Below are 17,405 nucleotides of genomic sequence, written 5' to 3' on the forward strand. Positions count from 1 at the left end.
CATTACACACACACACACACACACACACACACACACACACACACACACCCTCCTATCACCCAACCACTGGAAAGTCCAGCTTCTCTGGCTGCTAAAGGCCCAGAGAAGTCTAGCAGCTATTATGTGCTCCGCCTATACAAGGGGGTTGAGGGCTGGTGACTGCAGCTTACACAGGTCTACAGGATTACTCTAATGTATCAATTGACCAACCACCTCATTTTGGCAGGGGACAGAACCCTCCTACAAAACATTTCAAAGAACATTTTTGCCCAGAATAGGAAATCTGGGCTTTTCCACATCAGAGAGCAAGGATTGGAGGAAAGAAACTTGAAAATACTGTTAACTATTTGAGGAAGATCACCTGTCAAGACCTCCCAAACTCCCCAGGAGCTGAAATATAAAGTACAGCGTAAAAGAGTGTGCAAGTTGCCTTTACTTTTTTAAAGGACATGTGTACACATAGGCCCAAGTAAGTAATGTCCAGTCTGTGCAAACATCTCCCAGACCCCAGTTAAGAGAAAAGGACGGCCCAGCCCAGGCCCCACCCGGTTTTCTCAGAGAAACAGGCCCCTGTGCGAAGGCTCCCCTTCACCACCACGGTCCAGTGCATTCTCCTGGCATGATGTGGCAGGATGCCTGTCCTTTCCCTGAGACTCAGGCATCTCCAGCAAGCAGCAACGGCGAAAACACTTTGTCTATAGTTTTAAACAAATCCCAAGGTCTTACAATTAAGCGCAAGGGTCAGGAGACTTTTTCTTGGAGGAAGCTATGGCTCAGAGTCTTGAGAATTTCTTCCCATTCTGACGCAGAGCGAGAATCCCAGAAGCAGCGGAGGAAGGCCTAAGCGAGGAGACAACCGGCGAGGAGTTTCGGTGCTCACAAGGCTCACTCGCCGGATCCGTCCTGGTGAAAGTTTGCAGTTGAACGGCTCCCTCCTTTCCTTCCCCGAGGTACGGGGCTCAGCAAATCGTCCCCGCAGGTCACCCGGTTGCTCTGGGGCGGCGCGCGGCCTGGAGCCCGGCCTTGGGCTCAGAGCGCGTCGGAAGGCCGTACATAGCGCAGCGTGTAGTTGGCCCCCGAGTTATTGTCCCAGTACTCGCCCTGGGCACAGCGGTAGCACACGGCGAAGTGGACCGCGGCGCCCGGTTCGTCCGCGTCTTCCCCCTCCTGGGGCTGCAGGCCGGGGGGCAGGCACAGCGAGAAGTGGAAGCGCTCGGCGCCTGGCTCCTCCTCGGCGTCCCCGGGCCCCCCCGACGGCGCCTCCGGTGGCTGTGGCTCCGCCGGCGGCTCGGGCTGCAGCTCGGCCGGCACGTCTAGGAAGGAGCGCCACTCGGTGAAGGTGTAGCGCACCGCCACGGTTCTCGGCCCGGGGCAGCCCAGCACCCGGCCGGAGCCCGTCACCTCCGCTCCCGAGGGCGCCGAGCACTGCACGCGCTCCAAGCACACGCGCTGCCGCCGCAGTCTCTCGGCGGCGGCGCTGGGCCCGGGAAGCTCGAAAAGAGGCCGAAGCCGGGGAGGCGGCGCAGAGAGGGCCGCGGTCGCGGCCGCCGCGGCCAGCAGGCCGGGGAGCTGCTCCAGGTCTTGGGCGCGCATGGGGAAGCTGCGCAGGCGGGAGAGCACGGCGGGAGGCACCTGCGGCTCCTCCGCCTCGCTGAAGTGCTTCACGCTGGCCAGGCTTAGCCCCAGCGCGTCCGCGAACTGCACTCGCTTCTTGCACTTGGCGCAGCAGCTGCCGGGACCGTGCGGCAAGCCCTCGGCCCCCTCGCCGTCCTCCGGGCCGAGCCCCAGGCCAAGCTGCTGGCGCTGGCGCAGCAGCTTGGCCGCCTGCAAGATCGGGTCCGCGGGCAGGGAAAAGGAACGCGGGAGGCGGCGGCGGCACTCCAGCAGCTCCTCCGGTTCCTGGGAGGTGGCCTCTTCCTCCGCAGACAAGGGGTCAGCGTCGGGGCTCGGGGCCTCCGACGCGCCGCCGCCGTCGTCCCCCGGAGTGGGCAGCCCCTCGGCTGGAGGGGGCTCTCCAAAGAGCGCAGGTCCCTGTTTCTCCAAACTTAGCGCCCCCTGGGGCTCCATGACGCTGTCTGGCCCCGAGACTGTCCGTATCGCTTCTCCCTGGAGACTTAACACCTTGGGTCGTTGCAAAGGCGCGCAGAGCCCGCCCCGGGCTGGAGAGGAGAAGACAGTCCCACTGCGTAGCCCCGGGTTTTAGCGGCGGCGACCCGGCGCGAAGTGGGAGGAGGATGCCGGCGTGGGGCCGGCTCTGGGGATTGAACCTGCCAGCGGCGGGGGAGGGCCCGGGGCGGGGAGGCGCAGGCCGTGGGAACACCGGGGAGCTGGGCGGCGCGGGCCGGAGCAAGCGGGCGAGCTTCCCGAAGGCTGAGGCAGAAGGTGTAGACGGCTCTCTGGAAGTTGGGGGCTCCCTTTTCCCTCGCGCCCACCCCGGCGGGGTCCGCGTCGGTCCTGCCTCCGGAGCTCCTCGGGTGAACTGGCGCTCAGCTTTCGTGGACTCGGGCGCGAACTGCCTTCCTCCGGCGCGTCAAGTTGCCCCAGGTCTGGACGGGTCCGCCCTCTGGCGGGTCGCAAAGCCGTCTCCTCCCGGGTGTCGCGGCGGCCGGGGAAGTCCCCGGGGGCAGGCGCGCAATTAGGGAAGCTCGCCTGCGGGCAAGCGGACCGAGAGCGCCGATCGCCTCCCTCGCTTTCTTTTCCTTCCTTCCCAAACTTCGGGGCTCCCGGGCTTCAGTCCCGCTCTCCCGCCGGCGCGCTGGCCTCGGCGCTCCCGCAGTGGCGGCGCCCGGGGGCTGGGGCCGAGTCCGGGGCGGGGACGCGGCTCTGCGCCGAGAGCTGCCGGAGGCCATTAGCTCGGGGCCCGGGAGCACGTCCCCGCTCCTCCCCCCTGTCCCGCCCGCCGCGCTCCGGGGCCCCGACGACCGGGGCCCCGCGGGACCGTCGCCGCGCGCACTGCCTCTCCCCGAGGCCCCGAGGGGCCTCGGCGTGCGCTAGGGCTGCGAGGCGGCCGACCTGCGGCTCTACCGGTGGAACGTGGAACCTGGGCACTGGGGAGACCTTCGGTAGTGAGTTTTTGTTGTTGGTTTTGTCTGTTTTTAAGGCTAACTTTACCTTGATCAAAGTCAGTGTCTCGCAAACATCAGCGCGCGTCGGCGTCACCTGGAGGGGTTGTGAAAACATTCCTGCGCCACCCTGGAGTTTCTGATTCAGTGTTGCTGAAAGTATTTCCAACAAGGTCATGCCGATGCTGGGCTCCAGGGCCAGCATTTTGGGGACCTGCGTATAAACCTGTGTGGACGTGTGGAGTTACTTGTGTAAAAAGCTAGGGATTCTAGAAACATAGATACAGTATTTTAGGGGAAAAAAAGAAAAGAAAAAAAAAAGAAAAGCCAACCTACCTGGGTCATTTAACTGAGGCATGGTAACTAAAATACCTTATGGTCTGGCAGAATTTAAAGGGGCCAGCACCTGAGGCATTTTGGTGAGGCGGCAGGCATAAGATGGAGAGTAGGGAGTAAGGGTCATATTAATCACTAATATTGACTGAGCACCCAGCCATCAGCAAATGTTGGTTTGAACTGATCCTCCTTGCCTGATCTTATTCTCAGAGCATCATCCCTGTTCTACAAGTGGGACACAGAGGTGTAGAAGGATTTTTCATTGCCCAGGCCTCACAGCTAGGTGTGGTGGGATTTGAACCCTGGGCAATTAAGAGGGAAGAGTTCTCCCATCACTAGGAAGCCAGGGCTGGGGGTGTGATGCTCCTGAGGAAGGGGCTCTGCCATCCTCCTGTTAGGGTGGTAGGTCCTTGGGTGCCCAATATAGAATTCCACGATTGCATGTCAACTTGGAAGCTTACAAGAGGCACGTGATACTCTGTGTGTCTCCCTGAACAACTCCAAGATTTGGGGAAGAAGACATTATTTTTACATTTAGGTAAATATTTACATATTATGGAGTTAAACACAAAATTTGAAAATTATTTGGAAGATTAAAATAGGATTTCAAAGAGATTTTGAGGTTGTGGTGACCCTTTGGGTTACTGCCCTCATCAAGGCCATGTGCCCACTGCAGGACAAGGGACTTCAGGAGGTGAGGTGCCTAAGGAGTAGGACTCAAGGAGGCGTCAGTCTCAGGGTTATTGCAGGGCCCTAGGCCCAGAAACTCTCTTTGCTTTTTAGTGAAAGTGTTAGAACACCTCACCCTCAGGGAGCTCAGTATATTGAAGGAGACCAACATTAACCAAAAAGCAAATACAGGCTTGGCCACACTAGCAGATGCTAAGAAGGATGCAACCTAGCCAGGGAGGCCTCCGGGAGGAAGGTGAGTAGGAGTGAACAGATAGGCCTGCAGGTAACATTTCAGCCCATAGTTGTATGGGCCCCATGTGGGTGGGAATGTGGGGAATGTAGGTGGAAGGGGTTCACATGGCGGAGGAGGCAAGGGGTCTTTCTTGAGTCTCTTTCATAAGAGCACTAATCCCATCCATGAGGGCCCCACCCTCATGACCCAATTACCCTCCAAAGCCCAATCTCCTAAAACCTTCACATTGGGGGTTAGATTTCAACATAGGAACTTTGAGGGGACACAAACATGTACACTACAGCAGACACATTGATTGTTTTGAGGTGAAGACAATTGAGAAACAGCAGATACAGGAAGGGCTCTCCTTTCTACCCAAAATCACGGCATAGATTTCTTGTACCAGGAAAAGGAGAACATTCTCATCATCAAGACAGAGTTGACACCAATTTGAATCTGGACAAACAAACCTACTAAAATAGACCTTAGCTTCCACTAGTTTCCCCATGTACTTCTAGGTCACTTTCCCACATTTTACCCTTTTAGCCCAGACCCTTTTTTCCTTCGTCTTGCCACGTCCCCTGACTTAACCATCATTGTTAAAATGGTACATAAGCTCCCAGGCCTATCCGTTTCTTTGGGTCTTCATTTCTTACACTGAATATGAAAGCCTTCATGTACACATAAAACTACCAACAAGAAATAAACTTTTTATGTTTCTCTCTTGTAAATCTGTCTTTTGTCAGTTTAATTCTTAGGCCCAAACACAGAATTTAAGAGGATAGAGACACCATATATAATATGTTAAAGTGTTACAAAAATCTTAATTTTTAAAGTATTTTAAAAGAGCAGAAACATTTTAGAAATGTGTCCCCTAACTCTTCTTCAGCTTTTTGAAGAGGATTGAGTTGATTAAGATGAAGTCACAGTGAGTTTTCAGGGGCTTAAATGCAGCCATGGAAACTTCCTAGAAAAATGCCTTCTAATCTAAAAGGATCAAATTCTGTAGTGCCTTAGACTGCATTTTTCAGCACAACTGAAATATGGCAATGGGATGAACTTGCAATAAACTTGAAAAAAGCATTACCCTGCTTGCCTGGTTCATTTTTCTTTCTTATGTGTACCTTCTAGCAGAATCTAAGAGGTCTGAGTACAACTGACTTGCTTCAAAAGTGGAAAAAATAAAGCCAAGTGAAATTCAAATGATCTGCTTAACCAAAGCCACTCAGCCACCCAGAGAAGGGAGCGCCAGATTGATATCTAGTATAGCCAGGGCTTGCGAATCATCGTGTGCTAAAACACTGCTCACAGCATTGCACAACCTCACACAGCCTGATGGGATGGTTATGTTACCACAAGTATGGCAACCTGGAGGCCTACAACAATTCACTGAATTGCTCTGGTTACCCAGGATAGAATTTGCTGGGCCAGGATTTGGACTCACACAACCTACTGTCTGAACCCCGCTGCAGCCCTCTCTGGGAGCCTGCTGGAGGTAAGTCATGTTGCTTTTAGCTTAAAAAAAAAAAAAAAAGTCACCAAGTCAGAAGGGGCCTTGCTTCCCACAACAAAGGGATGAGGAGTTAATAAGAAAGCCTTAAGGATGGAGTTCTCTATTTTTATTCTAAATTTCTTTGGCTTCCCTATTTCAATGAGTTTTACTCATGTTTCTGATCATCCAGGTTTTAACATGATTTGCATAATATATTCTAAGTGTAATTTGTAAGTTTCCCAGAGCTTGATTGGCCTAATACCCAACCAATTTTTTTTTCTGAAATTAACAGAGTCATTTACACATTACATGTGAAAGAGCCCACTAGTATCAAGTTAACCTCCTATCAACACTTCAAGTTTTAGTATGTTAACTTTTTATCCTCATATCAATTTTCTGCAATGTTTAAGTCATTTCACTTACATTTAGTGACTTTTCTCATTTGACTTTGGATGACTATAAATACCAATCATAAGAAGCATAAACAAATGTGTGAAAACTTCAGTTCTTGGTATATGTGACACAATTCTAATGAGCATGCGAAACTCTGGGAGTGCAGGACTAATATCAATCTATTACTTCTGCCTGGCTCCCCAGAGTCTCTGTCAGCTTCTGGGAGGAGGCCCTTCATTAGTCCTCTCAACCTTCTTGTCCAGAGCCTCCCTGCTTCTTTTCCTCTGTGTGAGACAGAACTGAAAAGTTAGGGAAACTACTGGATTTGACATCTTTCTTTGAAGGGAGCAGGGAAGGACCCCTATGTCTTGCTGTCTCATAAAATGACAGAGACTTGGTCTCCTAATAGGGTCTGTGACAGCCCATGAGCGAGTGTAGTGGGCATGTGGCTGGCCAGCCCCACACACACCCCTCTGCCTCTGTTCTAGCAGGTATCCTACACACACTTCTCCCGTACTCCCCTCCAGAATAGCATCTGTCTGATCTCAGAGGAACACCCATCCTGCCCATGACTGGTTCAGGAATGAGCAAGTGACCCAGCCAGTAAGATGTGAGGGGGAAGTCTGAGAGGAAGCATCTGAGGGGCATTTCCTTTTTCCCAAGAGAGAGCCAGAGATGATGCATTCTCGTTTGATCCCTTGGACTCACAGCAGTTGCGACTACCTTGAGGTGAGGTGCTTACTGAGCACGGGAAATGGAACAGCCATTTTGTGATTTTGTGACTGAGCTGCTAAGTTGATGTTTCTCGATGGGAAGACTCTTTCGCTTTTTGAACTGGCAAGTCTTTGCTGTGACCATTTATAGCAAACAGTTTAAGATCTTTAACATCCATGAGCCCTGCCCTCAAAATGCCTCTAGCAGCCCCAGGAATGAGACAACCAAAAACATCCATCCTTTTGTTTCCAAATGAGAACCATGACACTCTGTCTTTGGACCTCTTACCATGTGAAATAAAAAAAAAAAAAAAAGTACAACCTTTTGGGGCACCCAGGTGGCTCAGTTGGTTGGGTGCCCAATTCTTGGTTTCGGCTCAGATCATGATCTCACAGTTCATGAGTTCGAGCCCTATGTGGGGCTCTGCACTAACAGCAAGGAGCCTGCTTAGGATTCTCTCTCTCCTCCTCCCCCTGCTCCTCCCCCTGCTCCTCCCCTGCTCGCATGCACACTCTCTCTCTCTCTCTCAAAATAAATAAATAAATTTTTTTTTTTTTAAGACAGCCTTTTGATTTAAGCCAGTTTAATTGAGCTTTCTCCTGGTTGCAGCCCAGGGTCTCCTAACAGGAAGGCATTTAAAAAATTTTTTTATTTATTTAAGTAATCTCCACATTCATCATGGGGCTTGAACTCATGACCCCAAGATCAAGAGTCGCATGTTCTTCTGACTGAGCCAGACAGGCACCCCAGGAAGGCATTATTATAATAATTTTGGAAGAATGAATAAATTGAGCCTCAAAGAGGTCAAGGAATGTGCCCAAGGATATCCACCAGCTGTGGCAGAACCAGCACGTGGCTCCAGATCTGACTTCAAAGCTTAGCTACTTCCTCCCTATCTGCTTCCTCTCCAGTCACATAGAAGTTACTCTGAACTTCACTATTCTGAATTTCTCCTTCCCGTCAATTTCCTCCAAAAGAACAAACCTGGTTAGTTTGTTCAGTGGAAAAATTCACACAACAAAGAAACAAAGGACGGAAGTTTTATGTGGAAAAAAATCAATAAATACAAAACATATATCTGTTTATTTATGTGTGGCATATTTCTGGGAAGACCCTGTCACAGGGTTTGCCTCTGGGGACTGGCGCTCAAGGACTGGGGCTATGAGGTGCGAGGAAAACTTACTCTCATTGTAGATCCTTTTGGACTGTTTGAATTCTTTGTCTTTTGAAAGTATCTTTTCATTGTACTAAACATTAAAAACTTTAAAGCACTTGTCAGTAAATTTTGTGTTAACGTATGTTTGCCATAATCTTAAAAATATTTAAAAAAAGCATTCATAGCATTCAGCACTTAAGAATTGAATTCACCTGACTCTTCCCTCTCACTGGCTACATTTGGCTGCTTGGTCTTATTCCTCTGCCCATTCTTCCTTTTGTTATAGTGGAGCCATCCTTTCTTTTTCCGTATCACTATTGTTATTCATCTAGCATGACCTCCTCCAGTCCTTTGGTGCAGCCCTGGTGAAGGAATCTTACCTGACCCCTGCTTTGACACCATCTATATACATCTCCCAACTATGGTCCAAACTCCTTACCCAGAAATAATCTGACTCCAACCACTTTTTTTTTAATGTTTATTATTTTTGAGAGAGAGAGACAGAGTACAAGTGGGGAAGGGGGAGAGAGACAGGGAAACACAGAATCTGAAGCAGTCTCCAGGCTCTGAGCTGTCAGCCCAGAGTCCAATGCAGGGCTAGAACTCATGAACCAGGTGGTGATGACCTGAGGCAAAGTTGGACACTTAAGTGACTAAGCCACCCAGATGCCCCTCCAACCACTTTTCCATCCTCTCCTCTCTATTCATCTTAAGAAGTCATTTTCTGCAAAAATCTTCTAGGAGCCCCCTGGGCTGATATAAGATGAGGCAGCAGAGCCCTAGGCCCTCTGCTCCACATCTAGCTAAGAAACTGTTCTTTTACCTATTTTACATATTGGGATTCCCCAACATGATGTTTCAACAAAGAACTCCACAGCAAAACAATATCACCATCATCACCATCAACATCATTATCACCATCATTACCATTACCATCTTCACCATCATCACTATCATCATGACTATCATCATCATTATCACCATCATTATTACTATCACTAGCTTCACCATCATTACCATCATCATCACTGTCATCACCATCACCATGACCATCACCACCACCCTTATCATCATTATCATCATCATCATCATTATCACCATCATTATTACCATTACCGTCTTCACCATCATCACTGTCATCATCACCGTCATCACCATCATCATCACTGTCATCACCATCATCACCATCATCATCACTGTCATCACCATCACCATGACCATCACCACCACCCTTATCATCATTATCATCATCATCATCATTATCACCATCATTATTACCATTACCGTCTTCACCATCATCACTGTCATCATCACCGTCTTCACCATCATCATCACTGTCATCACCATCACCATGACCATCCCACCACCCTTATCATCATTATCATCATCATCATCATCATTATCACCATCATTATTACCATTACCATCTTCACCATCATCACTGTCATCATCACCGTCATCACCATCATCATCACTGTCATCACCTTCACCATGACCATCACCACCACCCTTATCATCATTATCATCATCTCATTATTACCATCACCATCTTCAACATCATTATCATCACCATCACCAGGACCATCATCATTACCATCACCAGCATCATCATCATCACTATCATTCCCATCATATTTTAAAACCATAATTTGCTCTAGAGAAATTTGCTCTAGAGAAAATTCTTCCAAAATTTCTTCCCTTAAAAGTGCTTGTGCTCTTCTCATTGCCTGGAACATCCTACCCCATCTCCACTTTTTGAAATGACTTGGTCTTTAAGGAAATTTCCAAATTTTACTTCCTTTATGACCTTGTTTTGGATCAACCCAGTGAATAATGGTGACTTTTGCCCCAAGGCAGATTTGCAGAGAAACTACTGAAGCTTAAGTGTTATTTGACCCCTCTGATGCATTCACAGTCATGCTTTCGTATAATTTCAGGAGTAATGCATTTTAACCACAATTAGTTAAGACCACTTGTGTGAGGTGGTGTTGGAGCATCCAGTAGCATTTTGGGATCCAGATGAGGGACATATGAGTTGGGGACACATCTTTCAGTTTAATGGAGTATGTTTAGACGGTTCACAATGTCTCTTTAAGGTACTATTAGATGTCTGGTGTCAGAATGGCTTCCAGGATGTTACTGTGGCCCACTCTGTCCACTCAGCCAGTGGTGTGATGGGAAGGTACAGGGCCAGCATCCACAGCACCACCTTCAGGTGCTGTGGCAAGCAGCACCCACACAGCTCCCAGGGATCCTGCCTCCTGATGTTCAGGCTATAAGGAGAAGAAAGCTTTTCTTCTAAACTACTAGATTCGCCCCTGAGTTCCTGCAAATTAAGCTGATAAAAGATAGATTAACAGGACAAAAGAAAACAGTTTACTTACACGCGCAGCACGCATTCACAAGGGTGCGTGTGATGAGGAACTCAGGGTGAGGGGCAGTGGTTTGAACTTGGGCTTAAACATCATCGTAACAAAGAACAATAAACTTGTAGAGAAGCGACAAGACAAGGGAAAAGGGATAAATCCTTTTAGAAGTGGCAAACCTGGGAAGGCAAATATATAGGGGAAACATAGCAGATTAGTGCTGTTTTAATAAGGTTTATTATACAGATTCTTCCAGTGCTGTCTGAGCGGTTAAGAATCTAGAGTCATCTCCTGGTAAGAAGAGGGAAACACCTTTGCAAATGGAAATTTATGTTGTGCTTCTGGCCAGATAGGGGGAGGGCAGAGAGCTTTTTTTCTTTGCCTGCTGTTTCTTAATTTTTTTCAGTTCAAAATAATCCTCATGCCAAAGTGGCATATTTGGGGTGTCATATTCTGATGCTCTCCAGTGTCTGGTGTAATCTCCTTTCCTTGAGTGTGGGTAGAGCCTAGGGCCTTCTTCCTCCTGAATAGGGATAGGATGTCACTTTCATGTTAGGTCTTCTGCTGACACTCTCTGGCTCTCTCTCTTACTGATGTTCTGAAAAAGCCAGATGCCACGTTGAGAGATGTCTTGAAGGAAGAAGCTCATGTGGAAAGGAGGGTTTTTCTTTTATAGTAATTACGTGGAATAGAATTTATTAGCTTCCTGCATTGGTAGCCGCAAACCTATAACACATTTTTTACAGCTGCTGTGTCAGAGACACTTGATGGGGGGTTTCCAAAGTTTTCCCTCTCCACCACCCCGAAATTATGTAAGTTGCAGCCCCATATCACTGGGATCTGTCCTCCAACCCTTTTTTTTTTTTACTATTTTTTTCTTTAATTTAAAATGTTGATGTTTTGTTTTTCAGGAATTTCTTGCATAATTTTGATTCTTAAAATATTGAATTAAAATATTATTTATCTTGATTGCTGAGGGGTTTTTTTTGGTCTCCCCTTAAATTTTGTGCCCCAAACCAGTGCTTGTCTTACTTCACCAGGGTCCTGACTCTGCTTATTGGAGGTGGTTGAAAAGTAACCCAAGACACATTTCCTTCCTTAGTGGTACTTCCTGACTCCTTGGGTTAAGGTTTCATTTAATATGGTTTTGCAAAAAAATGTTTAATATATATTCTTACATAGCATGTTTTTATATTTGTATATAATGTATAAATACATGTATGTTAAAATTTTCTTCAAAACCATATTAAATTAAACCTTAACCATATATATATTGTCACATATTTGCATACACAGAGTATCATTGAGAAGTTATCCCAAAAACCATTAATAGAGCATGCTACAGGAGAAGGCAAGTGACAGGGGGAAACTTGCCTTAGAAAATGTGTTTTTTAATTTTTAAAGGAACATTTCCTAAGATAAATATTTTTTCCCTTAATACAAAAGCAATACTTACTCACTAGGGAAAACTTAGAAAGTATAGGTAAAGTAGGAAACAGAAAGTATAAATATTCATAATGTCATCCAGCAATAACCCTGTTAGTATCTTAGTGTTTATCTTTTTCAATCTGACCCTTTCCCCTCCCTCAGACCCAGAGTTTATTGCCTGCTTCTCTGGCGTGCTTCTTAACATTTACATCCCAGTTGGGTCTGACTTGTTTCCAAATCTTTTCTTCAATGAGTGCATCTCTACTTGGAGAACAGGGATTGTGTCTCATTGGTCTTTGTGATTTTCCTGGAGTGTGGAATAGGAGGTTTGGTCTGAATAAGGACCTGAGAGACCATGTCAGCAAATTATGTAATCTCCATGAGCTGTTTCCTCAGCTGTAAAATGGAATAATGTTAGTGCCTAACTTAAGAGAATCCAAGGGTGCCTGGGTGGCTCAGTCAGTTAAGCATCCGACTCTTGATCTCAGCTCAGGTCTTGATCTCAAGGGTGTTGAGTTCAAGCCCAGTGTTGGGCTCCACACTGGGCATGAAGCCTACTTAAAAAGAAAGAAGAAGTCCAGGGAATCTGGGTGGCTTGGACAGTTAATCTTCTGACTTCGACTCAGGTCATGATCCCGTGGTTCTGGAGTTTGAGTCCCCCATTGGGTGGTGTGGCTCTGTGCTGACAGCTCAGAGCCTGGACCCTCCTTCAGATTCGTGTCTCCCTCTCTTTCTGCCCCTCCCCTGCTCATGTTCTGTCTGTCTCTCTCTCAAAAATAAACAAGTATCTAAAAAAAAAAAGAAGGAAAGAAGAAGAAAATCCATATGAATTGCTTTCAGCAATTATTTTCTAACATGACCTAACAGTGCATTCATTAATTCAGCACACATTTATTGCATGTGATTATGTGCCAGACACTCTTCTAGGTGCTGGGGACAAAACAGTCAACAAAACAGTCATAAATTCTCCCATCTGGCTGGGAGTGGAGACAATATACAAAATTTACAGCATATCTGATCATGATAGGTGCTTTGGAAAATATAAAGCTTTACACATAGGTACTCATATTATGTATTTATTGAGTCACTTGCTATTCCCTAGCCTATTCTCCCTCACTTTCTGTCCCAAGTTCTGCTTTCCCATGGGATTAAATAACGAATATGGGGTTTAAACTCTCCAGACCTGCAGTGTAGACCGGCAATGGATCCCAGGTAGATGACTGGTCAGGGCTGCAGCGTGGAAAAACCAAGCCAGAGGTCATACAACATTTGTACCTCTGCCATCGGGAGACACCAATAGGTGTTTTGACGTGGGTTTTCTTCCAGATGAGCACACTGTTGTACTACTCTTAATTTGCACTCGGCTGTGATCGATAGTTACTGCTATGTGAAAGTCAGGACAGTAAACAGCAGCTCTGGCCCCCGTGTGGGGTGAGGGTGTGGGAGGTGCTGGCTAGGGGCTGTTTGACCCTTGTGTCACCAAGTTGTGGCTCCTGTCCAGGAAATTTCTCGCCCTGCCTGCTGCTACAGGAAGCTTTCAGGGTGCTGGCCTTTTCTCCGCTCCTTCCCCAAGCCATTTGCTGTTACCATTCAAGACTAGAGCCTCAACTGGGACCTCACAAAATGAGTGGGCAAATAGACAACACCATTGGGAGACAAACATCTTTGTAAATAAGCAAAGATTAAATGTATGAGCCCAAGCCTACAATAAATCAGAGTGGGAGGAACAGATTTTATTTTTAAGGGAAAAAATTAAACTTAAAGCATATCCAACACTGAGATCAATGTAGGGTGTTCTTGTAAGAGGATTTTAAATATATGGAAGTCAATTTATTACTACCCTATTCCCATAGCCAAGCATTAACTAATGTGCACACAAATTTTATATCTTCATACTAGGCATTCATACTTTTATTATTCCATTATTATGATGGTTAAAATTCCTCAACACAAATTGCCCCACACTGGCATTGGATTTGTTCTAATACTGCTTACTTTATATGGGTAAAGCCTAATTGATTACAATTTGTAATTTTTCCTTTCGCCAAATATAAAGTTTTCCACAAGAGTTACAAAACAAATCCATGAATTGCACGATATGATCGTCAACCTCCAAAATAGTCCTGAGTGATTCTTGCCTCGTGGTATTTAATCCCACCCCACCTCCCCATCCTGAACTGTGGTACCCAGCAGATTGTGGAAGTGACTATGCATGACTTCCCTGCTGGGTTATAAAACACACTGAGGATTCCCCTTGCTCTCCTGAATCACTTGCTTTAGGGAAGCCAGCCACCAAGTGGTGAGAACATTCAGGCAGCCCCGTGGAACAATCAACATCAATTTGCTGGTCTTCTGGGCAAGCCTCCTTGGAAGTGGATCTAAGCCTTCAGATGACTGTAGCCTTGGCTCATACCTTCAGTGCAGCCTCATGAGAAACTGAGAACAACCCAACTAAGCCATTCCCAAGCTCCTAGCATGAAATCTGTAAAACAATAAATGTTTATTGTTGTTTTATGATACTAAATTGGAAGTAATTTTGTTACACAGCATAGATAATGTAGTCTGTGCGCATAAGTGTCTATAAATGCAGAAGAAACATCTAGAAAGATGCACATGGCAACGTGTTAAACTTGGAGGAGGTGGAGTGGTAACAAGGAAATTAATGTTTATCTGTGTTGCTTTAATTTTTTCTTCAGATGAATATATGTATGTTTCAGTTATATAAATAGAAAAATAAATTTAAAGCCAAAACTTTAAAGCAATCAAGATGTCCTTCAGTAGCTGAATGTAAAACTGTGGTGTATCTGTACAATGCAATATTATCCAGTAATTTGAAAGCCACAAAAGGGCATGAAGAAAACTTAAATGCTGAGTGAAATAAGCCAATCTGAAAAGGCTACATACTGTATGATTCCAACTATATGACATTATGGAAGTGGCAAAACTACAGAGACAGTGATCAGTGGTTTTGAGGGTTTGGGGGAGGGATGAATAAGGCAGTGTACAGCAGATTTTTAGGGCAGTGAAACTATTCTGTATGATACTATACCAGCAGCTACAGGTCATTATGCATTTGTCCAACCCATACAATGTCAACACCAAGAGTGAACCTTATTGTCAACTATGGCCCTTAGTTAATAATAATGTATTAATGTTGGCTTGTCAATTGTAACAAACGTGCTACATTAGTGCCAGATGGTAATAATATGGGAAACAGTGGGGTGAGGGGCTGCAGATATATGGGAACTAATTCCACTTTCCACTCAATGTTTCTGTAAACCTAAAACTGCTCTAAAATATAAGGTCTATTAATTATTTTAAAAACACTATAAATTTTAAAAGATGAGTAAAAACAAGTATACCAACACAGATCTCACATCCAATTTGCCAGACACCAATCAGGGCCAGCTGGAATAGCAACTTCTGTGAGCAAGGTGGGAAGATTGACTCACCTGTCACTCTTGTTTCTATCAATGGTTTGGTTTTTTTGTTTTTGTTTGTTTGTTTGTTTTGTTTTTTCCAGCCAGCAGATAAAAGTTCAAAAACTTTATGGAGAATAGTCCAAAACCTGGATCCCTTATAGGCATCCCTTATAGGCATATTGTTAAAACTTGCCCCCCAAAGCTAAAAAGTAGATTGAGAATGGACTCTTGTAATGTTCCAGGAGATTCTGGGCCAGGGAGAGTCCACCAGATCTGAAGGAATGTGGCTTATAGGTCTCTCTGCAGAGCTTCAAGCTACTAGACAGCTCCCATTGGACCACTGCTCCATCTAGGCAGGTCACAATCCTTTTCTTGGAGGCAATGTGTGGCCAGCCAATTCCTGGGAAGCAGATGACAGTACCTGGGTCAGGTTACTAACGTGCTGGTGTGAACAGAGATGAAGAGAATTGCTCAGGGTCTGGGGAAAATGGGGCAGCTGGAGGACACAGCTTTCCTATTGTTGGAAGTATACCAGGGAATGTGTTGCCAAGAGAGGCTGGGCAATCATTAAAAGGATTGATCTAGTCTCTGGAGATGGCTCCCCCATCACAGTCCACAGTGGTTCCTGACATGAGATCTGGTGGGAGGTAATGGCACATTTTCAGGAGTATTCTTGCTCATTTACTGCACAAATAGCACGGTACTGGTGCTGGGATACAGAGGTGAGCAAGCCCAAATTCCCGGGGCTGTTGGAGAATTTATTCTAGGGGGGCTCAGATATGTTTACATGGTGAATGATGATACTCACTATGAGGAAAACAAAGTAAGGGGGAGGGGAGGGAGGATAGAATGAGTGGAAGGTGCCATGATGGATACAAGGGGATCAGGGAAGACATGGGACCTGGAAATGGAAAGTTGGTTAATGTGGTTGCAGAGAAGGGACTCCAATCTCCCCAGAATAACACCTGGCTCTCCCTGGGAGTACAGCAGACCGGTAAAGCCCAGCCTTGGCCATCTCCCCCTGCACTGTTGCATCACGGGACCAAGGCTTTGATAGATGAAATGGACCTCCCTGTCTCTGTAGATTGTGCCATCCTAAAAAAAAGTCTAAGCGTGCTGCCCACCTTACACCATTTCAAGAATGCTACTCAGGACAACTTCGTATAGAAGAGGAAATGCCCACAGAGATTCTTCCTGTGCCTCTCGAGAAGGGGTGCAGAGAGATGGAAAGGCATTTGTTGGAGGGCTGGTTTGTAAGCAAACAGTTTCAGAGGCCTGGTGGTGGGCTGGCCACACCACCCTCCTCCATGGTGCCCTTGACCACAGGGACATCGGTGCCACATGGGTCCTACCAGGTCCCTTCCCATGTGACTTCCACTTTCCCTTCCCCTCCTGTCTGTGGAGGGCTTTGGTGTGCCCCCAATCCAGCAGTCACACACTCATGAGGAACCACAGATTCTAAATTATGCAGTGTCTCCATAAGGACACAACATCAGAAATCCACTGACAGAGCTGGGAACTCATGTTCATTTGCACAGAGATGTAAGTTTTGTCCTGAGAGTCACCCGGGACTAAGGAGGTGGTGAGTGAAGGTTTTATTTGTTTGTTTTGTTTTCCTTTGTTTAAAATTTTTTTTTAACATTTGTTTATTTTTTTAATGTTTTTATTTATTTTTGAGACAGAGAGAGACAGAGCATGAGCAGGGAAGGGGCAGAAAGAGAGGGAGACAAAGAATCTGAAGCAGGCTTCAGGCTCAGAGCTGTCAGCACAGAGCCTGACGCGGGACTTGAACCCAGAGACCAAGATATCATGACCTGAGCCAAAGTCAGACGCTTATCCAACTGAGCCACCCAAAACAGCACCCCTGTTTTGCTTTGTTTTTAAAGAACCATCCTTGGGGTGCCTGGGTGGCGCAGTCGGTTAAGCGTCCGACTTCAGCCAGGTCACGATCTCGCGGTCCAGGAGTTCAAGCCCCGCGTCAGGCTCTGGGCTGATGGCTCAGAGCATGGAGCCTGTTTCCGATTCTGTGTCTCCCTCTCTCTCTGCCCCTCCCCCGTTCATGCTCTGTCTCTCTCTGTCCCAAAAATAAATAAACGTTGAAAAAAAATTTTTTTTAAAGAACCATCCTTAAA

At 46.6% G+C, this 17,405-nt stretch overlaps 1 protein-coding gene across 1 annotated transcript; it reads right to left on the reverse strand.

Annotated features, from left to right (window-relative positions):
• Positions 1 to 415: 415 nt before the first annotated feature.
• PPP1R3G (protein phosphatase 1 regulatory subunit 3G) lies at positions 416 to 2,801 on the reverse strand. The gene has a single exon (XM_030314923.1). It carries the CDS (start codon positions 2,065 to 2,067, stop codon positions 1,030 to 1,032), a length of 1,038 nt encoding a protein of 345 aa, XP_030170783.1. The 5' UTR covers positions 2,068 to 2,801; the 3' UTR covers positions 416 to 1,029.
• Positions 2,802 to 17,405: the final 14,604 nt, after the last annotated feature.

The sequence above is a fragment of the Lynx canadensis genome, chromosome B2 (assembly GCF_007474595.2).
Source record: "Lynx canadensis isolate LIC74 chromosome B2, mLynCan4.pri.v2, whole genome shotgun sequence".
NCBI classification, from domain to species: Eukaryota; Metazoa; Chordata; class Mammalia; order Carnivora; family Felidae; genus Lynx; species Lynx canadensis.

What these genes read in the sequence shown, in the direction of transcription:
- PPP1R3G (XM_030314923.1), bottom strand. Translation starts at nt 2,067, where the DNA reads ATGGAGCCCCAGGGGGCGCTAAGTTTGGAGAAACAGGGACCTGCGCTC.